The 24,994-nt window shown below is 35.9% G+C and overlaps 1 protein-coding gene across 5 annotated transcripts in view; it reads left to right on the forward strand.

Moving 5' to 3' along the window:
- The window catches only part of MYO9A (myosin IXA), a 270,235-nt gene that overhangs the window by 92,249 nt on the left and 152,992 nt on the right, over nucleotides 1-24,994 (forward strand). For all 5 annotated transcript variants that reach the window (XM_079912006.1, XM_079912009.1, XM_079912008.1 and 2 more), the window contains exons 12-14: nucleotides 3,483-3,604; nucleotides 9,715-9,856; nucleotides 15,219-15,414. In XM_079912006.1, coding sequence (XP_079768132.1) covers nucleotides 3,483-3,604; nucleotides 9,715-9,856; nucleotides 15,219-15,414 — 460 coding nt within the window. The remainder of the gene's footprint in view (nucleotides 1-3,482; nucleotides 3,605-9,714; nucleotides 9,857-15,218; nucleotides 15,415-24,994) is intronic.

A 24,994-nucleotide genomic window follows, 5' to 3' on the forward strand; every position in this document is an offset into this window, starting at 1 on the left:
GGATATAGAAGATTTTTAAGGCAAATACTTATCTGACATATATAGATAACTGCAAATTTACAAAATTTGCTTATATACTGGACCATAAAACAAGGGTCAAATTTCACAGTTTTGAAATCACACAGATCTCAATACCATAATGAATTTATATCAGAAACCAATAACAAGAAGATAACTGGAAAATACTTTATGATTAAAAATTAAGTAATGAATTTCTAGATAGCCTAGAAGTTGAAAAAAATTAGAAAATATATTGAACTTAATATATTACATATTAAAACTTGTGACTAAAGGTGCACTTGAGTCACTAAAGAAGTGTGACTAATGATTTACTTAGAGGAAAATTTTATAGTTGTTAGAAGATTTTAAGGTTGAAGAGCAACGATTAACAAATTGGAAAAAGATGAGCAAACTAAACCAAAGGAAAGTGGAAAGAGGGAAATAATAAAGAAAAAAAGATTAAATAAAAGTGAAAACAAATATATTATGGGAGAGGATCAACAGAGTGAAAAGTAATACTTTGAAAGGACTAATAACATTGATATAACCCTTAAGAAATTGGTGTGAGAGAGAGACAGAGAGGGATGTAAATAGCCAGAATTCCAATGATAAAGACCACATAATTGTGTATCCTACACATGTTAAAACGATAGTAGGATATACTAAACAACTTCATGTCTGTAAGCCTTATTAAATGATATGAGAAAAAACTTTTCAAAACTGACACAGATGAAATACAAAGTTTAACTCTAGAACTATTAAAGAAATTGAATATGTAATTAAAAACCTTTCCATAAAGAACATCGAAAGCCAAAATGACACCACTGATGAATTCTGCTGACTTTGAAAGAATTATTTTCAGTTTGACATAAATTCTTATGCGGAATAGAAAAAAAGGGGACAATTACTCAACACATTTTGGGGGCCAGGATAACATTGCTTTCTAAATCTGTGAAGGATATTATTAGAAGTGGAAATTGTCAATTTCACTCATAAATGTAGACTTAAAAATTCTAAACAAATATATATCCAGCAAGATATATAAAACGATAATACATCAGAACCAAATGGTGTTTTTCCTGTTGCATGTTACATCTAACCACCTATCAATTTAATTCATCTATTAACAAAACAAAAGAAAAAATTCATGGTGCTCTCAGTAGAAATGTAAAAAGCATTTGATAAATTTACATATTCGTTCTTGTTAAAAACAAAACAAAACCCTTAGCAAACTAGATACATATAGAAGGGAACTTCCTGATAAAGGGCATTTACAAAAAACCCAACAGTTAATGTCAAACTTAATGGAAATAGACTGAATGATTTCCTCCTAAGACTGAGAACAAGGCAAGGTTGTTTTCTAAGAATTTTTATGAGGAACACAGGCATGTGAGAACATCCAAATGGGAAGTAAACATAGGAAAAGATTTTTCACTTATTAGTCATTAGGGAAAATAAAATTAAAAACATAATTAAATATTCCTAAGCATTCACCAGAATGACTAAAATGGAAAAGTCTGACAATACAAGTATTAGAGAAATACTGTGCACCGAAAAGTCCCATTACACTGGTGGTAGGTGCATAAATTGGTACAACCACTTTAGAAAGCTGTTTGGCAGTATCTTCTGAGGTTGTACATGTGTAGTTTATAAGCCTGTGGTTTCACGCTCAAAATGTATGTAAATGTTCAACAAGAGTTTTTTATAGAAATGTTCATAATGTCATTATTTTTAATGGCCAGAAATTGGAAATAAGTGTAATGTCTATTAATAGTATATAAATAGGTGAATACATTGTATATAAATACTCAACAGCATTGGTTCTCAAAGAGTGGTTCTTCTCCTACCCCTACTGGTACCATTGACATCACCTGGGCACTCCTTAGAAATACAAATATAGGATCCCACCCTATACCTACTTATTCACAAATTCTGGGTTTGTGGCTTCTGTTTTTAACAAGCTCTCCACATGATTCTGTTGTATATTAAAGTTTGAGACTTAATCTCCGTAGCCGATTTTGGCATACTTTTTCTGTAAAGGGACCAGACAAATCAGTGCTCTAGGTTTGGGGGGCCGTATGGTCTCAGCTCTGCTGTTACATTGAGAAAGCAGCCTGGACAATAATGCATAAATGAGCAAATGTTGTACTCCACAACCCCAGCCCTACAACAATTAAAATGAATGAACTTTAGGTGCATCCTACAACATAATGTTGAGTAAAAGAAAAAAAGCCAGATGAAAAGAATATGTATTATATGATTCTATTTATATAATATTTATAAACAGGTGAATCTTATCAATGGTATTAGAAATTAGGATAATAGTTAACTTTGGGCAAGAGGGTCTGAATCATCATTGGGAAAAGGGGATGAGAAAGGATTTTGGACTGCTAGTAATGTCGATAAAAATCCATATGCTTGTACTATTTAGTATGCTTTTTATCCATGCTCTGAAAAAGAATAGGGAAAAGACTTTCTTACCACTGCTTGGGGGTGACCTTTGTATAGCATTACTTACTTGTGAAATTGTTAATTACGAGGAAAGAATTAAGCATTTACCTTTCCCAATTAGAATGACTGTAGTTTATAGTAGGGTCCACTTTTTCTTTACAGGATAATGATAATACGGAAAGAATGATAAAATTACAAAATCACTATTTCACAAAACACCATATTTGTAGAGAGGTGTGCAAGTGTAATCAGTGAATAATAAAACCATCAGATGAGCAGGATATTTATTTGGTGCCTAAATATCAGTGCAGTGTAGAAACGTAACTTCTTTGTGCTCAGGGGCATCTTTCTGACAGTTTAGAAGTTAAAGCATCACAGAGATGAATAAAAGAAGATTTCCTAGTATAGAAATTAAGGAAGGACCAATGGGGGCTTCATAAGAGAGTTCTGCATAGTTGCTAGTATGTGAGCTTTGAGTTATTTAGTCTTGAAATTTGGGAAACTACCCTGCCCCCCACCTTTTGAAAGGTGTTGTAAGAGTTTTATTTTGCTGAAGTTCAGTGTGTATGAATTCCATATGATTTATATCAGTGATCACTGGAGGTGATAGTTTTCCACTTTTCCCAGACATTGTTTCATTAAATTCATTGTTGACGATCCAGCAGTTCTTTTTGATGGCTTAGAGTTGTGTGGGAGAAATTAGGCTTTTTCATTTTATATTTTTCCTTAGTGCAGTCATCAGATAGTGTGGCTAAAACAAATCCAGCCCTAAATTCTCATCTGAGTGGAATCACAAATAGGATTCTAACCAGAAAATTTGGTTGCATGCACTTTTAAAAGAAAACAGACATACCCTATATCGAGATTTTATGCAAGTGAAATTTATACATTCTTCCATTGTGTGGATTAGTGATTTAAAAGAGAAAAGTTTAAACTATTCTTTTAATCCCGGTAAAAGTTTTTTAGTCCTTATTCTCACATTCCTGTTATTTTCTGCAAGATGAATATATTGTTAATATGTTACTTCCTAGGAGGAATATAGAGCTGAAGGTATCAGCTGGCACAATATAGATTATATTGATAATACCTGTTGCATAAATCTTATTAGCAAGAAACCAACAGGCCTGCTGCATCTTTTGGATGAAGAAAGCAAGTGAGTATGATTCTTTTCAGTTTTGTTATTGGCCATTTGGGCTTTTCATGTCTTCTTAAGCCCTACGTTTTCTTCTTAACATTATTAAGTAAAGAGCCAAAGTTTCCCATGTATGGCTTTTTTGTGCGTGTTTGTGTGTTTCTAAAAAAATTGGATGGACTTCACTATAGAACTCATTTTTTCCTTGAGTTTTTCCAGATTTCTTCTACAGAGTCACTTTGATGTTAGATTTGTTGGTTTCTATTTATTTTTTGTTTTTGTTTTGTGTTCCTGTCTTCTTGAATTAAGTTTGTGTATGTGTGTTTTAAGAATGGGTTTATTTTTAATTTTTATTGGCGTCTAGTTGACAACTAGATGCCAATAAAAATTAACTTAAAAAAAAGGGTTTTTTTCCCAGTTAAAGAAGGTCCTTTTTATTTGCAGTGTCATTCCATACAAAAGCAATAGAAAGATAACAGTCTTAACAAGAAGTTTACAATTGAATATTTGAACAGAAAATCTGTACACATTATCATTTACAGTAATTTTACGTGGTAAATTAACTGACTGTAAAAAAAAAAAGGTCTTTCTAAATCCTCCTGCTGTCTTAACTTTTGGAGAATTATAGATAGAAGGCCTACTTAGTGCTATTTACAAGTACCAAATTAAGACTGTATAACTTACATAAAGCCCATTAACTTACCAGCTCAATTTAATATCTTTGACTATTCAGTCCTCTTAAAAAAAAAAAGTTTTATATATGAGATGTGTTTGCAGTTTTCCTGTTTTGCAGAAGAGAAGATAATAATAGATTTGTGATAACTGCCATGGCTGTGCAGGTTTTAAGTGGCAACATATGCTAGATATTTGCCATCCCCTGGTAACACTGTTCAATATACTAAACTTATATGTATGCTTCAGAAATAAAGCTTCCTATAGCATCCTCCAGAGTGTTCTCAGTGCTCTATAAAGTATTATTTATAGTTTAATTATCCTAAGAGATGGCAAATCTAGAATTGGAGAAACCAAAGTGGTGAAGTATGTGTTGGTTTTCTGTGACTCTTTAGTAAAATATTTAGAACTTGAATTAGTTCACCTGATTCCTCGCTTAATATTATACTCATTAAACTACAATATAAAATATTAAGCATTTACTATCATAGGATGACTATATACCAGGTTTGTGTGGGACAATCTAAAGTTTATGCCTGTTGTTCACTTTAGTTATTAATGGTGCCTACTTTTACTCTCAGAATATCCTGGTATGTATGGTAAGTTATATGTCACCCTGTTAATATGCCATAAACACAGAATTGCTACATAGAATTATAAAGTAATATAGCAGAATGCAAAATATATTGGAAAGGAGACTGCTAACAGTTACATCTACCCACTCTATCACCAGTCTATCACATTTATTTCCATTAATCTAAATGAATTAAAATGCAGCCAACACAAAAAATATTTTAATTTTATGTCCAAAGTCGTGAAAGTTTCTTGTATTGCTCTGTATGTCCTGAAACATACACTGTCTCTTATACAATTGTAAGGTTATTAGTTCTTAACTCAGCTTGCATACCTTACTTCTGGTGTATTTTATTTTGGAAAGCGTCATAGGTGATTTTTGATATTTAGTGTTGAGACCCATTATGGTAGATATTGAAATGATAAGCAGTTCTTTTTGTTTGAGCTATATTATGGTAAAAGGACAAGAAAGTTTAAGTAATCGAGAAAAAGATCATATATGTAGTAAATGATGGACTCGAGATTCAAACTCAAATATTGAAATTCAAATACCTGGACTCCAGGTATTTCTAACTAAGCTTTATTTATTTATTTTTTTAACCTGAGCTTTTGTTTTCCTTTTTTATTGAGGTAGCATTGGTTTATAACACTATATAAGTTTCATGTTTACAACATCATATTTCTACTTCTGTATACCCTACAGTGTGCTCACCACCAAAAATTTATTTTCTGTCACCATACAGTTGATCCCTTTTACCAATTTTGCCTTCCCCCCTGCCCCATCCCCTCTGGTATATAAAAAACTAATGAACAAACGAAAACAAAATAAATGACTAAACCAAACAAAAACAAACACGTAGATACAGAGAGCAGAATAATAAGCATGTGCTTTGAAGTATTGTCCTGTATTGCTTCACCATAATACTTAGGCTTCAGAGTCAGAAGTTCAGGGTTGTATTCCAACTCCCCTTAGCAAATCTCTTAATATCCTTGGTCCTCAGTTTTCTTGCATGCCAAAAGGAAATGATGATGATAAATTATAATGCTGTGTGCTGTATATCTTATGGTGGTTGTGAGCAGCAAATGAGCTAGTGGATATATAATTAAAACATGAATAGAGCAAAGGGGTTTTGTCTGGTCTGTTATTCTTTAAGCAAAATTTCATTGTGTGCACATCTTATTTTATAAAGACCATCTTTACCTGGTCAGTTGGTACCTCACATAAATGTAAGTATTACCCCAAGAAGAGAATGGCACCTCTTTGCTGTTACCCAAAAGCTTCTGGGGTTAAGCCACATGGCCAGAAATTACAGGGAGACAGACTTTGGCTCAATATAAGGAAGAACTTTCTAATCATTAGAGCTGATTAGCAACTGCTTCATAAAATAATAAAATTTCCCATTATAGTAATTATTTTGCATCATCTGTCAGGGTATTATTGTAGGTAGGAGATTGGACTGAACAATCTCTTAATTATCGCTTCAATTATGCTTTTATATTAGTTCTCCATAAAAATTTTTAATAAACCATAGTATTACTTTCCTTTCTTTATAAGTCAGTCAGTCAGTCCTATTATTAACTCCCCTTGTAAATGGACCAGCTTTGTCTCTATGCTTTAACACTCCAGAAGATGCAAAGGCATGAAATATTTTCCCTCTGTCATGTACCTACAAAGAGAGGTTGAAAATAAGTTAGTCTCATTTAGGAAGAACTGTTTTGGGAATCACTTTCAGTATTTTTCCTCTAAAAATATTTTGTTCTGTGGGGAATACATTACATGAAATATATCCTTAGTGGTGTTCCTGCTTCATTCAGTGTGTTTGTAGTGCTTTAGATGCATGGGTTGGAAGTTAGAAGTCTTATTTAATCTTGTCTTTGCTATCTACTGGGTGTTCACGTTTTATAAACTAGATTCTAAAGGATGCAGTGTGGAATTTAGAAAGGAGGAATGGTGTAAGCAAAGTTAAGAGTGTTATCAGTCTTTTCTATAGTACTTAGTGTGATCTGCTGACAGCAGCACTGGCTGCACCTTGAAGGTTGTTAGAAGTACAGAGTCTCATACTTCCACCCCAGATTTCTTTTTCTTTTTTGTTTTTATGTCCGCACGGCATGCAGGATCTTAGTTCCCTGACCAGGGATCAAACCCGTGTCCCCTGCACTGGAAATGCAGAGTGTTAACCACTGGACCGCCAGGGAAGTCCTACACCCCGGATTTCTTGAATCAGAATCTGCATTTTAACAAACTGAAGTTAAGATCAGAGCATTCATTTAAGACAGCATTTTATCAATTTTGCCTGTTCATAAGAATTACCTGGGGAAACTTCTAAATAGTACTGATGTACTATTACATCAGTTACACTGGTCTAGCATCAGTTCAGTAGAATCACAGGAGATGGGGAACAGGCATTGGTATTTTTGAAAGCTCCCAGAGGTACTTCTTATATGCAAAGAAACACTACTCTAAGGCTGCCCCTGCAGGTAGCCTTTGGGGAACACTAGCTGAAGAGCTTTGAAATGCACAGTGTCCGCTCTGACTCTGTTCCAAGCCCTTTTGCTTGGTTATGTAGTATGTATCCACAAATGTTTGTTGAATGCAGGACATGTGGAGAGTTTTTCTTTCCATCTTTCCTTGTTTGGAATAAAAATTGTTCTCATATCTGTCCTTCCTTTCAAAATTTCTTTTCTCCATTCAAAAGTAAGAGAAAAGCAAATCATAAGCTTTTTGATTACTCAGAGGATTAGAAGGTAAATAAACCTTTACCTAGAGACAATGAGGTGAGCATCCTTCCTGAAAAGAAGCATTCTGCTGTGGAGTAGTGAGGGGTAAGTTTGCAGAGGTTGGGTTGGTCTAGGCTTAGGAGCTTGGATTCCAGTTTTCCAGAGTAGGAGAGGCACACAATTAACACTATTGTAGGAAAATTTATTTTGATAGTTCCATTTGGTGACATGAAACAAAGTAAAATTAGAATCGCTGAGGCTACTGTAGAGGCTGTTGCGGTACTCTCTGAAATTGTTTAAGAGTTGTAACCCATTCTAGAATGGCTGAGAGTTCTGGATAGGAGAGGAAGAGCCTAGATAGTTGAGATATTTTGAGGATGGGATAGTATTTGAATGCAAAAGCAGGCCTAGTTGTCTAGGAAAATGGCAGTGTTGGCAACATAAAAAAGTAGGTAACATTTATGTCATCCCTATAGGATGTCAGCTAGTGTTAGGTGTTTTTAACTAGTGTTTAATTCTACTAGCACTGTGTTACCTCATTTTACTCATTTTATGTATTAACAAACCAGTTCTTAAAGAAGGTTGTACCTAGCTTGCCCAAGGTCAAGGACAGAATTGGTAATCTAAGCAATGACTGTCTGATATCAAAGATCATTCTTAGGAGATGGAAACAACCTAAGTGTCCATCATCGGATGAATGAATAAAGAAGATGTGGCACATATATACAATGGAATATTACTCAGCCATAAAAAGAAACGAAATTGAGTTATTTGTAGTGAGGTGGATGGACCTAGAGTCTGTCATACAGAGTGAAGTGAGTCAGAAAGAGAAAGACAAATACCGTATGCTAACACATATATATGGAATCTAAGAAAAAAAAATGTCATGAGGAACCTAGGGGTAAGATGGGAATAAAGACACAGACCTACTAGAGAATGGACTTGGGGATATGGGGAGGGGGAGGGGTGAGCTGTGACAGGTGAGAGAGTGGCATTGACATGTGTACACTACCAAACGTAAAATAGATAGCTAGTGGGAAGCAGCCGCACAGCACAGGGAGATCAGCTCGGTGCTTTGTGACCATCTAGAGGGGTGGGATGGGGAGGGTGGGAGGGAGGGAGACGCAAGAGGAAAGAGATATGGGAACGTGTGTATATGTATAACTGATTCACTTTGTTATAAAGCAGAAACTAACACACCATTGTAAAGCAATTATACTCCAATAAAGATGTAAAAAAAAAAAAAGATCATTCTCCTTCCTGATTCCAATACGTACTATGTAATTAACCATTTTCGTTTTAATTTTAGAATCATTTTTACACATTAGATATCATATTCAGCATTTTTACAATCTCATGTCACATTATTTTTCATTATTTCAGCTACTGTTAAATAAAACTATTCTCTGAAAGATACTTGCCATATCCTTTTTATTTGTCAGTGATTATTTTCTGTATTTGAAACTCCTACCCAACCTTTAACATCTAGCTCATAATTAATTGTCTCCTTTATCCTCTGTGAACTTTTCCATTGTTCCCAACTAGAGATTTCTTTCTCTTCTGAAGTTTTATATGCCTGTACCATTATGTAGTTACTTCTTAATATTATTTGACTGATTCCCAGATATGAAATGCTCATCAGTGAGTATAAACCCATTGATGTATATTTGAAATAATAATAGATATAATATAAAGCTATACACTAACTGGTATAGGTAAGAAAATTACTACTTGATTCATACATGAAGAAAAAACAAAAAATGACAGTGATTTAAAGGACCTGTCCAAATTGAGAGATCATTCCCTTACTGCAAGTTCTTGACCCCAAACAACATATGATTTAGTTTTTATTATTCTTTGGGTTTTATGGTAGTGCAGTACACTGTGACGTAAGCTAAATATCCAAAGACTTGAGTTAATTTCTCACTTCTGCCACTTGCAAAGTGTGAGTTAGGCAAATCACAACTTTTGAGCTCTCAACTGCAAAACAGGAATACCAATTCTTGTTTTACTCATTTTTCAGCTTGTTATGAGAACTTATTTAATGAAAACTCTCAGTAAGTTGCTAAATGTGTTAGATGGAAATGTAATTAAAATGTATTTTAAAAAAACTACTGTATTAGCTGCTGCATCTTTCTTTAGTGTTTTTGTTTTTATTTTTAATTCAGCTTTCCACAGGCTACAAATCAAACACTGCTGGACAAATTTAAGCATCAACATGAAGAGAATTCTTACATTGAATTTCCAGCTGTGATGGAGCCTGCTTTTATCATAAAGCATTATGCCGGGAAAGTGAAATATGGGATAAAGGTGAGTAAATTTATCACTGAATATGCCTTTAGGGCAGAGGAGTGTTCTTAACTATATCACCATCCCTGTCACACTACCCTCTTTGTAGTTGGTCAGTACAGTGGGAGATAGTTTAAGGATACTACTAAAATTCATACTCTACTTTACAGTATTCTGCTGTCATTAGAAGATGGTTTTGTTTGTTTCCTCCTGCAGCTAAAATTGATGTCAGCCCATTCTGTATGTAATAGTCTATTTATTTATATTCTATTTTTTATTTTCTAATTTTTTAAAATATAATTTTTATTTTAAATTTAATTTCTATTTTATACTGGGGTATAGTTGACTTACAATGTTACGTTTCAATTGTACAGCAGGTGTACAGGTGTACAGCAAAATGGTTCCCATATAGGTTATTACATAATTGTAATAGCCTTTTTAGATCTGAAAGAATAGTTACCATCAGTAAGTCTTAAATCCACTAGTTTATCTATGTAGTTGGTTGAATTTTTCTCTTCTCTACATCCATTAGGCCTGACAAAGTTCATGTCATCATGTACCATTGGGTATTTGTGAGCTTGTACTCCTAATGATTATGTTGAAACTCTTTTTTTTTTATACAGCAGGTTCTTATTAGTCATCCATTTTATACACATCAGTGTATACATGTCAATCACAATCGCCCAATTCATCACACCCCCACCCCCACACCTCCACGGCTTTACCCCCTTGGTGTACACACGTTTGTTCTCTACATCTGTGTCTCAATTTCTGCCCTGAAAACCGGTTCATCTGTACCATTTTTCTAGGTTCCACATACATGCGTTAATATACGATATTTGTTTTTCTCTTTCTGAATTACTTCACTCTGTATGACAGTCTCTAGATCCATCCACAACACAACAAATTGACCCAATTTCATTCCTTTTTATGGCTGAGTAATATTCCATTGTATATATGTACCACATCTTCTTTATCCATTCGTCTTTTGATGGGCATTTTGGTTGCTTCTGTGACCTGGCTATTGTAAATAGTGCTGCAGTGAACGTTGGGGTCCATGTGTCTTTTATTTTTTTATTTTTTGCGGTACGCGGGCCTCTCACCACTGTGGCCTCTCTACTGCAGAGCAGAGGCTCTGGGCGTGCAGGCTCAGCGGCCATGGTTCACGGGCCCAGCTGCTCCATGGCATGTGGGATCCTCCCGGACTGGGGCATGACCCTGTGTCCCCTGCATCGGCAGGCGGACTCTCAACCACTGCGCCACCAGGGAAGCCTGCATGTGTCTTTTTGAATTGTGGTTTTCTCTGGGTATATGCCCAGTAGTGGGATTGCTGGATCATATGGTAATTCTATTTTTAGTTTTTTAAGGAACCTCCATACTGTTCTCCATAGTGGCTGTATCAATTTACATTCCCACCAACAGTGCAAGAGGGTTCCCTTTTCTGCACACCCTGTCCAGCATTTGTTGTTTGCAGATTTTCTGATGATGCCCATTCTAACTGGTGTGAGGTGATACCTCATTGTAGTTTTGATTTGCATTTCTCTAATAATTAGTGATGTTGAGCAGCTTTTCATGTGCTTCTTGGCCATCTGTATGTCTTCTTTGGAGAAACATCTATTTAGGTCTTCTACCCATTTTTGGATTGGGTTGCTTGTTTTTTTAATATTGAGCTGCATGAGCTGTTTTTATATTTTCGAGATTAATCCTTTGTCCGTTGATTCGTTTGCAAATATTTTCTCCCATTCTGAGGGTTGTCTTTTCGTCTTGTTTATGGTTTCATTTGCAGTGCAAAAGCATTGAAGTTTCATTACATCCCATTTGCTTACTTTTGTTTTTATTTCCATTACTCTAGGAGGTGGATCAAAAAGGTTCTTGCTGTGATTTATGTCAAAGAGTGTTCTTCCTATGTTTTCCTCTAAGAGTTTTATAGTGTCCGGTCTTTCATTTAGGTCTCTAATCCATTTTGAGTATATTTTTGTGCATGGTGTTAGGGAGTGTTCTAATTTCATTCTTTTACATGTAGCTGTCCAGTTTTCCCAACACCACTTATTGAAGAGACTGTCTTTTCTCCATTGTATATCCTTGCCTCCTTTGTCATAGGTTACTTGACCATAGGTGCGTGGGTTTATCTCTGGGCTTTCTATCTTGTTCCATTGATCCGTGTTTCTGTTTTTGTGCCAGTACCGTATTGTCTTGATTACTGTAGCTTTGTAGTATATTCTGAAGTCAGGGAGTCTGATTCCTCCAGCTCCGCTTTTTTCCCTCAAGACTGCTTTGGCTATTTGGGGTCTTTTGTGTCTCCATACAAATTTTAAGGTTTTTTGTTCTGGTTCCATAAAAAATGCCATTGGTAATTTGATAGGGATTGCATTGAATCTGTAGATAGCTTTTGGTAGTATAGTTATTTCCACAATATTGACTCTTCCAATCTAAGAACATGGTATCTCTCTCCATCTGTTGGTATCATCTTTAATTTCTTTCATCAGTGTCTTATAGTTTTCTACATACAGGTCTTTTGTCTCCCTAGGTAGGTTTATTCCTAGGTATTTTATTCTTTCTGTTGCAGTGGTAAATGGGAGTGTTTCCTTACTTTCTCTTTCAGATTTTTCATCATTAGTGTATAGGAATGCAAGAGATTTCTGTGCATTAATTTCATATCCTGCAACTTTACCAAATTCATTGATTAGCTGTAGCAGTTTTCTGGTGGCATCTTTAGGATTCTCTATGTATGGTATCATGTCACCTGCAAACAGTGACAGTTTTACTTCTTCTTTTCCAATTTGAATTCCTTTTATTTCTGTTTCTTCTCTGATTGCCGTGGCTAGGACTTCCAAAAGTATGTTGAATAATAGTGGTGAGAGTGGACATCCTTGTCTTGTTGCAGATCTTAGAGGAAATGCTTTCAGTTTTCACCATTGAGAATGATGGTTGCTGTGGGTTTGTCATATATGGCCTTTATTATGTTGAGGTAAGTTCCCTCTGTGCCCACTTTCTGGAGAGTTTTTATCATAAATGGGTGTTGCATTTTGTCAGAAGCTTTTTCTGCATCTATTGAGATGATCATATGGTTTTTATTCTTCAGTTTGTTAATATGGTGTGTCACGTTGATTGATTTGCGTATAGTGAAGAATCCTTGCATCCCTGGGATAAATCCCACTTGATCATGGTGTATGATCCTTTTAATGTGTTGTTGGATTCTGTTTGCCAGTATTTTGTTGAGGATTTTTGCATCTCTATTCATCAGTGATATTGGTGTGTAATTTTCTTTTTTTGTAGTATCTTTGTCTGGTTTTGGTATCAGGGTGATGGTGGCCTCATAGAATGAGTTTGCAGTTTTTTGCAGATTCCTCTGCAATTTTTGGGAAGAGTTTGAGAAGGATGGGTGTTAGCTCTTCTGTAAATGTTTGATAGAATTCACCTGTGAAGCCATCTCATCCTGGACTTCTGTTTGTTGGAAGATTTTAAATCACAGTTTCAATTTCATTACTTGTGATTGGTCTGTTCATATTTTCTATTTCTTCCTATTTCAGTCTTGGAAGTTTATACCTTTCTAAGAATTTGTCCATTTCTTCCAGGTTGTCCATTTTATTGGCATAGAGTGGCTTGTAGTAGTCTCTTAGGATGCTTTGTATTTCTGCGGTGTCTGTTGTAACTTCTCCTTTTTCATTTCTAATTTTTTTTTTTTTTTTTTGCGGTACTTGGGCCTCTCACTGTTGTGGCCTCTCCCGTTGCGGAGCACAGGCTCTGGACACGCAGGCTCAGCGTCCATGCCTCACAGGCCCAGCCGCTCTGCGGCATGTGGGATCTTCCTGGACCGGGACACGAGCCTGTGTCCCCTGCATCGGCAGGTGGACTGTCAACCACTGCGCCACCAGGGATGCCCTACTCACCAAGTTTTAATCCTTCCATCTGGGTGTGGTTATAGTCAAATGCCTAGACTACGCATATCAGTATGGGACCTTCTTCCAGGAGTGTTATGCTTCTTGCCCTCCCTATCTTTCTGTGGGTATTTAAACGCCTTTTCTTCTGCTCTGTCATCGCCAACCCCCATTGACAGGTGGTTTTAACTGTCTATTTACAGTCCTTAGGTAATCTTATCCAGCTTTAAAAATCTGTATGCTGATGATATCCAAATGCATTTTCTGAAATCTCTGTAAGAATCTAGACAAATATATCCATCTGCCTACTTGATGTCTGTATGCAGACATAGTATAGTCGTTATAAGTGGCTGAGTTTGAACCTCTGTTCTTCCAGTTACTGTGTGATAGGAGCCAAGATAGTTAACCTTTCTATGACTCACTTTCCTCATCTATAAAATAGGAATAATAATATCATCTACCTCAAGGAGTTGTTAAGGTGATGAAATGAACTTATCAATGAGACAACACATGTAAAATGCTTAGAAGTGTGCCATATACTTAGAAACCTCTCAATAAATGTTACTCGCTATTATCGTTATTCTCAGCATCTCAAGCTTCACTTGGACAAAACTTACCTCATAATCCTCATTTTCTATCCCTATACCTTCTCTTTTCTCTAGTCATCTCCATATCAGTATATGGTACCTCTATCCACTTTGTTGCTCAAACCCAAAATATAGGTGTTAACCTAATTTCCTCATTCACTCACCATGCCCTAATCCACCAAGTCCTTTGTCCTTACCTCTAAAACATATCCCATATATGATAACCATTTTCCTTTTCCACTAACTAGTACCATCAATGTAGTCCAAGTCACTTTCAGTTCTTCTGGAATACTGCAATAGCTGGCCTACCTTTTCCATCTTTGTACAGTTCATTCCCTCTGCAGCAACCAGTGATGTTTATAAAACACCAGTTAGCTCATGTCATTATCCTTCCAATGGCTTTTCTTTACACTTGAATAAAACCCAAACTCCTAGTTCAGACTTACATAGCCTACATAGCCTATTTATTTGCTTATTCTTCTACCACTCTCACCCTTGCCAAGAATGCTTCAGCCCCTGGTCTTACTGGTTTTCTCTGAACTTGTTCAACTCCTTGCCACCTATAGGTAGTAGGTGTTCCCTTTGAAATGCTGTTCCTGGTCTTCTCATTTCTGGCTCCTTTTTGTTATTCAACTCTCGTCATTTTATGTGATAGTCCTGTAGAGAGTCCTTCCCTGACCAGTGTTTAACAAGCTGCAATAAGATTGTGGAATGCTCATTCTAATTTAAATTAATTTTTGAATTAAATAGTTTTAGGGTCAGATGGGACTTTGTAGAGGATATCTATCTGGTCCCTTTAGCTGCCTAAAACAGAAGTCACTTCTATAGCCTTATTCAACCACTGTTCATATATGTCACCCATTATCTTCTTGGTTTAATAATTTTTTCAAAAGTGACACTGGTACTTTTTTCATGTAGGATTTCCGGGAAAAAAATACAGATCATATGCGCCCTGACATTGTCGCTCTTCTGAGAAGTAGCAAGAATGCATTTATCTCTGGGATGATTGGAATTGATCCTGTAGCTGTTTTCCGTTGGGCAGTTCTCCGGGCTTTTTTCAGAGCTGTTATTGCTTTCAGGGAAGCTGGGAAAAGACACATTCAGAGAAAAACTGGTAAGCAGTAGACATCAGTATTCTACCATGCTTCTGTTTGTTTTCTTACCCTGCCCTAACATCATGTTTCAGATCTAATGAGTTCTGGTGAGTGTATGTGTGTGTATGTATATGTTGGTACATTTTTATTAATAAATACTGATAGGAATAATGAGTGTAAAGCACCTGGTATTTTTTAGGCATTCAGACATTGGTATGATTTTTAAACAAAAAGTGAAATTATTATTTAATTATATAGAATTTAATATTGATATTTTTCTCTGTTTTCAAGTCATAGTTTTTACTACAAATGAAACATAATGTGGAAGCATAAGTCAGGAGGCAGAAAAATTAGGATGGAGGTAGTATAGTATAGTGGGGTAATCCAACTTCAGTAATCAGTTGTCATCTCTTCTCTTGACTGATTTTGTGACTGTTAGCTGTTTTTCTTGGAGTGTAATACTGCCTTCAATATTATGAGGGTAAAATCAGATAATACATGTAAAGTATCTGTTTATGAGGTGTTAATTTTCTTTTCCTCTTACACTTAAGTCAGTTAGCTGGATTTTACTTTAAAAGTTAGGAATGGATAAAACAGGATACTTTGTTTGTGTGTCTCCTCCTTAAATCATAAAATATTCTCATTTTACATTCTGTGGGAGGAGCATCTCTAAAGCACTTGCTACCTACTTGAAATGACACTGTTGCTTGCTGTAGCTCTAGCCTTAGATAGACCATTGTTGCATAGTGAGGATATTCTAATACATATGTAATTATTTAAAATAATTTTTTTTGCCAAGAAGCTTCAGCAGAAGTGCAGGAGGACACATTTTGTGCTTTCAGAACTCCTAGACTTACTCATAGGGCTTTTGGGCATGTGCACTAGCAGTAAATCTTTAAATTCAGCTTTTATGTATTCTAACTGAATAAAATATTTGAGAGATTGTATTTCTAAAATGAGAGGCAAAACTAATTGAATTTCATTTCTGTACTTCAGATTATAACGTGTGCAAACTGGCCTTTGTGGAGAGAACTATAGTTTTTTTTTTAAATAAAAGGAGTATCTTAAAACTGCTTTGCCTTTGCCAAAATTATTTCTAAGAGGCTATCTTTGCAAAAGCTTGAAAAAAATTTAAATTGAGGTATAATGGACATATAACATTATATTAGTTTCAGGTATATAACATAATGATTCAATATTTGTGTGTACTGCAAAATGGTACCATCCATTACTATACAAAATTACAAAACTTTTTCTTGTGATGAGAACTTTTACAATTTAATCTCTTGGCAACTTTAACATATGTACAGTACTGCAATATTATTGACTACAGTTACCAGCAAAAAGCTTTAAGGAAAAGTTTTTTCTTTTAAGATGCATTCTTATTTATTACAGTGGTCTTTATCAATTATGAAAATTTTGAAAATTGATACATATCCTGCTAAGACGTAACTGACTAAGATAAGAAACTTTTCTTATATTTACTGTTGAATACATTGCATTCTGTAAAAGTTATTCACATTGAATGTTACTTTGGCATTTAAAATATTATTTGTGAAAGCTGGTTCTATGTATATTAGTATTAATTAGGACAAAGACATGCAGTGCTACTAATGATCAACAACTGAAATTATCTTTGATAATTTCTAGATTCTTCTTGTTTTCTAATCTAGTTTTGCTTTCTGGCCAGCATAGAGCTTCCACATAATAAACTCTTTTTGAAAACGCTTTTATACTAGGATATAACATGTATACAGAAAAGTGCACAGAACAAAACATATAGCTCAGTGAATTATCACAAAGTGAAAACACCCCTGGAACTATCTTCTAGGTTAGGAAAGAGAATATTACCAACATGCTAGAATTCCCCCTTGCATAAACTTTTAAAATTTCACTTTTTATCAAGAAAAAGAAAAACGATAGTTCATTTGCATTTTGAGGCAGTGACTGAGCAGGTTTGTTACAGAGAATAATTGTATTACAGCATATTAGTGTCAGTGCCAAAATTTAGCATTTTTCCTCCCTCTGCACCACTTACCACCTGCTGTTTTCTGGTGATAACGGATAAACGGATATTATAAAATTAGAACATTGTAGTATTGCGAAACAAAAACTAACAGAGTAACTGTGAAAATGAACTAAGTAGTAGATGCAGAACTCTTATAATGACCATAAGTAGTATGCAAACATATCAACATGAAACAGGGATTGGAGATTATTTAAGCAGAAGTAGAATATATGAAAGGCAGAAGGTAACCCAGTTCAGATCTTGAATGAGAGTAAGAAGAGGTCAAAGATAATATTTCTAATGAAGAAAGAAGATGTAGACTGCAGAAGTGCAATATATTTTCACTTCCTTTAAGAAATAAGATATTTCACTGGACTCTTAGCTGATTGTCAACAAATACCTTGATGGTGAACCAAAAAAATCTTTTTCTTCATCAAGCCAACTGAGCACAAATGAGAATATCAAATTTAAATCTACTTTTGACTGTTATTTTTTCTTTTTTATAGACTTTCAAATTAGACGGCACAGTGCCATTTTAAGGTCTTTAAATAAAAATTAATTCAACTTATTCCTTTTAAGAATAAATTTGTTATAGCTGTGGTATGTTATAGCTGGGGCAGGTTATCAGGAAATCCTAAAATGTTCTTAGTAGAGTCATATAAATAGGCAGTCTGAGTGAAGGTACATGTTGGCCCTGCTGGGAGGTGGAATTAAAAATGGTAATGATTTTTCTGGTCAGCAGTGAGGTATTGGAGTACACGTATTCCAGTGGTAGCATCCACCTTGCCTCTGTTTTACTCCTCCTGAATAAGAAAGAGCCTGGACTAGAAAGTACAGGGGAGATCATAACTTGACCATGAATTATACAGTGTGCAGATGTGAGTGCAGTGATGCTTATTTTGGTCTTTTGGAGTTACATAAAAGTATAGCCAAAGAGGAATTTTAATCCATCTAAAAAGACTAGGCAGAGACAGCGAATTCAGCTGTGGCATTGGCATAAGAGGCAAGAACGAGGGGCTTCCCTGGTGGTGCAGTGGTTAAGAATCCACCTGCCAATGCAGGGGACACGGGTTCGATCCCTGGTCCGGGAAGATTCCACATACTGCAGAGCAGCTAAGCCCATGCACCACAACTACTGAGGCTGCGAGCCGCAACTACTGAACCCCATGCGCCTAGAGCCCGTGCTCTGCAACAAGAGAAGCAACTGCAATGAGAAGCCTGCGCACCACAATGAAGAGTAGCCCCCGCTCACCACAACTAGAGAAAGCCTGCACGAAGCAACAAAGACCCAATGCAGTCAAAAATAAATAAATTAATTAATTAAAAAAAAAAAAAAAAGAGGCAAGAACAAGAGTCCAAAGTGTCATTCAGTTCCTTAATCTACAGGGAGAAAAGCTGAAGCCATTCATATAGTGTCTGCAGATAGAGAGCTTTAATGGTTCCCACATAAACTTTTCCTCTTCCCCATCCCACACAAAGGACTCCGTAACTCTAATGTGCTCCCATTTGTTTTTGCAAGTGGGAGAAGGATTCCAGTGACCATCTATTTCCAGAAATGACCTGGTACTAAAACTAATTTAGATATCACCTAAACAGGGTCTAGGATCTCTATGCAGTACTCTATCCATAATTCTACCCAGTACTTAAGACAATTAAGAGCATTTTTGTTAACAAAACCCTGACCATTATTTATAAATCAATTCTGTATCAGGCACTATGGTGTGGTGATTAAGAGTAAGGGTTTTAGATTAAATGTCAATGAAACAGTAGAGTAAGGACCTCTGAAAGTTCTCTCTTCCATAAAAGCAACAAGAACACTTGCAAAAATTGTCAGAATAACTTTGCTGGAGCTCCGTGAATTCATCAAAGGCCTTCAGTAATCTGGGAAGTATATATACAAGAAAAAAGGCTGAATATTGATAATGCCAGTGCACTTTGTAGTGTTTTAACTCGCACTACTCACCTCCCTCCCTCCCAAGCTCTACAGTAGCCTTGAAAATCAATCGCCTGGAAGCACAATGAAAATCAGCAGTGTGACAACCCCTGGAGGGAATAGAGGGGGGCTGGCACTCCTTCAAAGCCCCATTCGCAGAGAATATTCAACTTATTTGGTAGTTCCCTGGAAGACCCCACTTACAAGGCTATCTTTTAACCTGACTTGGAGCTTGCAGTATGAATAACCTTTTACCTAGGGCTTTTGTCCAAAACAATCAGAAGCATTTGTTGAACATTGCAACTCTCTGATGCAGTAGATAACAGCTGGGGCAAAGACTAACCAAAACATTTGAAAGGAAAAGCTGGAGAATGAGGTTTCCATAACGGCTATGAAAAGTTCCCATATATTCATGGGAATCTAGATAGCTATGCACATGCATAGGACTGTATACGTGCCCAGGGCTATGCATATGCTCAGTAAAGACCTGAGGATATCCTGATTTCTTACCTCAGGATAACCTTCAGATTCTGTGCAAGCAGGGCAAGGCTAAGTTGTAAACTTCCTAGCTGAGTGTTGAAGGTATGCACCAACATACACACTCAGTGACCCTTGACAAAAACTGGGAGAATTAGTGGTTTCAGGCATGTAAAGATATCCTTCAATTAGTAGCTGACATTTAAGCTTACTGAGCAGAGATTTCCATGGTCACCTGTGACAAACTTTACAGAATTAGTTCAGGAAAGTCCTAAACAAATAGAAGCAACTGTAAGAAACAGCAACAACAGCAAATCCTGGGAAGAGAATTTTCAGAGTTGCCATGTTATATAACTACCCCTGAAAAAATCCAGACATTGATATTACTAGACAAAGTCTTTAAACTATTTTAAATATATTTAAAGACTTAAAGGTAACTATATCTGAAGAACAAAAGGAAAGTATGAGAACAATGTCTCACCAAATGGAGAATATCAATTTTATACATACACACACACACACACACACACACACACACACACACCAATTTTGAAGTGGAAAAAAATGTACAATAACTGAAATGAGAAATTCAGTAGAAGAGTTCACCAGCAGGTTTGAATAAGCAGAAGCCAGAATCGGGTGAACATGAAGACAGATCAGTTGAGATGATCTGGCTAAGGAACAGGAATAATAAAGAATGAAGAAAAATAAACAGAGCTTCTAGACTTATGGGACACCATGAGGTATATAAACTTCTGAGAGTCCAGAAGGAAAGGAGGGAAAGAATATTTCAAGAAATAATGGCCAACACCTCCTCAAATTTGATGAGAAAATTAATATACGCATCTAGCAAGCTCAGCAAACTGCAACGTGGGTGAATTCAAAGAGATTCAAACTTAGATATATCGTAATTAAACTCTCTAGAGGTAAAGAGAGAATATTGAAAGCAGCAAGAGAAAAATGATTCATCATGCACCAAGTATCCTCAGTAAGATTAAAAGTTGTTTCATCATTAGAAAGCATTGAGGCTAGAGGACAGCAACTTGGCATACTCAAAGTGCTGAAAGAAAAAAACACTGTCAATCAAGAATTCTGTATTCACTAAAACTATCCTTCAAGATGAAATTATGACATTCCCAGATAAACAGATCCTGAGTGACTGTTACTAGCTGCCCCACAAGAAATATTAAAGGGAGTTCTTCTGGCTGAAATGACACTAGACAGTAGCTTGAAAGCACATGAAATAATAAAGAGCACCATTAAAGACAGCTATAGAGTTAAATATAAAAGATAGTAAAAATGTATTTTTTACATTTTGTAACTTTTTTTCCCTCCAATCTGATTTAAAAGACAACTGTGAAAAAGCAATAATTATAAATCTCTCTTGGAGGGCATGCCATTTTAAAGATGTAATTTGCATGACAATAACAGCATAAAGAAGGAGGAAGGGAATGAAGCTATATAGGAGGAAAGTTTTTATATACTATTGAAATTAAGTAGCTTTTAATCTAGATTAGATTGTTGTAAGTTCAGATGCTAATTTTAATTCCCTTGGCACCTGTTAAGAAAATAACTAAAAAATAATACAGTAAAAGAAATGACCAAAATATTAAAATAGTATACTAGAAAACATCTATTCAACACAAAAGAAGAGAGTAATGAAAGAAAAGAGGAACAAAAATAATATGTCTTACGGTATATGTGGAAACTAAATAACACACTTCTTAATAACCAATGGGACAAAGAAGAAATCACAAGGGAAATTAGAAAATAATTTGAAATGAATAGAAGAAAATATACACCCATATCTTATGGGATACCGCTAAAACAGTGCTTAGAGGGAAATTTATTTCTCCTTTAGAGAAATTTATCTCTCTTAAAAAAGAAAGAATATCTCAAATCAATAACTTAATGCCCCACCTTAAGATTCTAGGGAAAAAGGGAAAACTAAACCCAAAGCAAGCAGTAGGAAGGACATAAAAAGTAGGTCTGAAATAAATAAGAGAAGAAAACAATAAAGAAAATAAATAAAACTGAAAGGTACTTCTTTAAAAAGGTAAATGAAATTGACAAACCTTGAGGTAGACAGACCAAGAAGAGGAGAGAGGAGACTCAGATTACTAATTTGGGGAAAGAAAGGGGGGTGTTGCTGCTGAACTGATGGAAATAAAAAGGATTATCATACTATTAACAGTTGTATGTCAACAAATTAGAACCTAGTGGAAATGGAAAAATTCCTAGAAATATGCTAACAGCCTATACTGACTCCAGAAGAAATAGAAAGTCTGAAAAGGCCTGCTACAAGAAAAGAGATTGAATTAGTTATGAAAAAAAATCTTCCGACAAACCAAGGAACAGTGAATTCACTGATAAATTTTATCAAATACTTAATGAAGAATTAACACCAATCCTTTATAAACTCTTCCAAAAACATAGATAATAAGGGAATACTTTCATTCTCAATCTGTGAGGCCAGTATTACCAGCATACCAGATAAGACATCACAGAAATGAAAACCACAAACCAATATCCCTCAACAAAAATCCTCAACAAAATCCTTGCAGACTGAGTCCAGCAATATGTAAAAAGTATTTTACACCATTATCTAGTGGAATATACCCAGGAATGCAAGATTGGTTCACCTTAGAAAACTCAAATCAATGTAATACACCACATTGATAGACTAAAGAGCAAAGATCAGATCATCACCTCAATAGACACAGAAGAGGCATTTGACAGACGTGAATACCTTTTCATATTTTTCATCATAAAAATGCTGAACAAATTAGCAATAGAAGGGGACTTCCTCAGTCTGATAAGGGGACCTGTGAAAAACCCAAAGGTTGTATCATTCTTGATGGTGAATGACTGAATACTTTTCCCTTAAGATCAGAAACAAGACAGGATATCTGTTTTCACCTCTTCTATTTAACATTGTCCTGGAAATCCTGGTAAGAGTAATCAGGCAAGAGAAGGAAATAAAAGACATCCAAATTGGAAAGGAAGAAACCATTTTGTTTGTAGATGACATATTTTATGTAAAATTTCTTAAGGAATCTACAAAAAAGTCTACTAGAGATAAAAAATGAGCTCAAGTTGCAAGACACAACGTCAACATGCAAAATTGGTTGTATTTCTAGACATTAACAGTAAACGACGTGAAAACAAAATTAAGTTCGTGCTTCAGTTACAAGAGCACCAACAAGTATAAAATTCTTACTGATAAATTTAACAAAAGAATTGCAAGACTTGTTCACTGAAACTACAAAATATTGTTGAAAAAGCTTAAAGAATACTGCAGTAAATGGAAAGATATTCTATGTTTATGCATTGGAAGGCATAGTTAAGATGGCAATACTGGATCTACAGATTCAGCATAGTCCTGTCAAAACCACAGCTACCTTTATGCAGATATTGACAAGCTAATCCTAAAATTGATATGTAAAGGAATCCAGAAATGCAAGAAGGACAAAAATTGGAAGATTCACATTGCCCAGTTTGGATTAGGCAGTGAATTCTTAGGTATGACAGGATTAGGTATAAAGCACAAGCGACCAAAGAAAAAATGGATAAATTAGACTTCATCAAAATTAAAAACTTTTGTGCCTCAAAGGATACTATTATTTTTAATTAATTTATTTATTTTTGGCTGCGCTGGGTCTTCGTTGCTGGGCACGGGCTTTCTCTAGTTGCGGCGAGCGGGGGCTACTCTTTGTTGCAGTGAGCGGGCCTCTCAATGCGGTGGCTTCTTTTGTTGCAGAGCACGGGCTCTAGGGCTCATGGGCTTCAGTAGTTGCGGTGCAAGGGCTCAGTAGTTGTGGCTTGCGGGCTCCAGAGTGCAGGCTCAGTAGTTGTGGTGCACGGGCCTAGTTGCTCCACGGCATGTGGGATCTTCCCAGACCAGGGCTCGAACCCGTGTCCCCTGCACCAGCAGGCGGATTCCCAACCACTGCGCCACCAGGGAAGCCCTCAAAGGATACTATTAAGAGAGTGAAGGGACTTCCCTGGTGGCGCAGTGGATAAGACCACGCTCCCAATGCAGGGGGCCAGGATTTGATCCCTGTTCAGGAAACTAGATCCCACGTGCATGCCACAACTAAAGAGCTGGAGAGCCGCAACTAAGGAGCCTGTGAGCCGCAACTGAGGAGCCCACGTGCTGCAACTAAGGAGCTGGCGAGCCGCAACTAAGGAGCCCACAAGCTGCAACTAAGGAGGCTGCCTGCTGCAACTAAGACCTGGTGCAACCAAATAAATAAATATTAAAAAAAAAGTGAAATGACAACTCACAGAATGATAGAAGAGATTTATAAATCACGTATCTAATAAGGAACTGGTATCTAGAATATATACAACTCTTGCAATTCAGTAGTAAAAAACTAATAACCCAATTAAAAAATGGGCAAAGGATGTTAAAAGACATTTCTCCAAGGAAGATATGCAAATGGTCAATAAAAAGCATGAAAAGATGGTCAATATAATTTGTCATTAGGGAATTGCAAATTGAAACCACAGTAAGGTACAACTTCACATCTACTAGGATGGCTACAATAAAATAGACAGGTAATAACAAATGTTGGTAATAAGGATGTGGAGAAATTGGAAGCCTCACATGCTGCTGGTGAAAACTTAAAATGGTGCAGCCACTTTGTAAAACAGCCTGGTAGTTACATTTTACCCAGCAGTTCCACTCTTAGGTAGATACTTAAAAGAATTGAAAGCAGGTGTTCAAACAAAAACTTGTACTTGATGTTCTTAGCAACATATTCATAATAGCCAAAAGGTAGAAACGACTCAAATGTTTATCAACAGATGACTGGATAAACAAAATGTGGTATATCCGTACAATGGAATACTATTCTGTCATGTAAATGAATGAGGTACTAGTACATGCTGTAACATGGGTGAACCTTGAAAGCATTTTGTGAAGTGAAAGCATAAGACACAAAAGGCCACATACTGTATGATTTCATTTATATGAATTTTCTAGAATAGGCAAATCTGTTGAGAAAGAATGTAGATTAGTGTTTGCTCAGGGCAGACAGGGAGATAACAAGGGGCGTGATAGTTTAAAAGTACAGAGTTTCTCCCTAAGGACTCCACACAAAAACTACTAGATCTAATGAATGAATTCAGCAAAGTAGCAGGATACAAGAGTAACATTCAGAAATCAGTTGTATTTCTT

The sequence above is a fragment of the Stenella coeruleoalba genome (genome assembly GCF_951394435.1).
Source record: "Stenella coeruleoalba genome assembly, chromosome: 2".
Taxonomy (NCBI): Eukaryota; Metazoa; Chordata; class Mammalia; order Artiodactyla; family Delphinidae; genus Stenella; species Stenella coeruleoalba.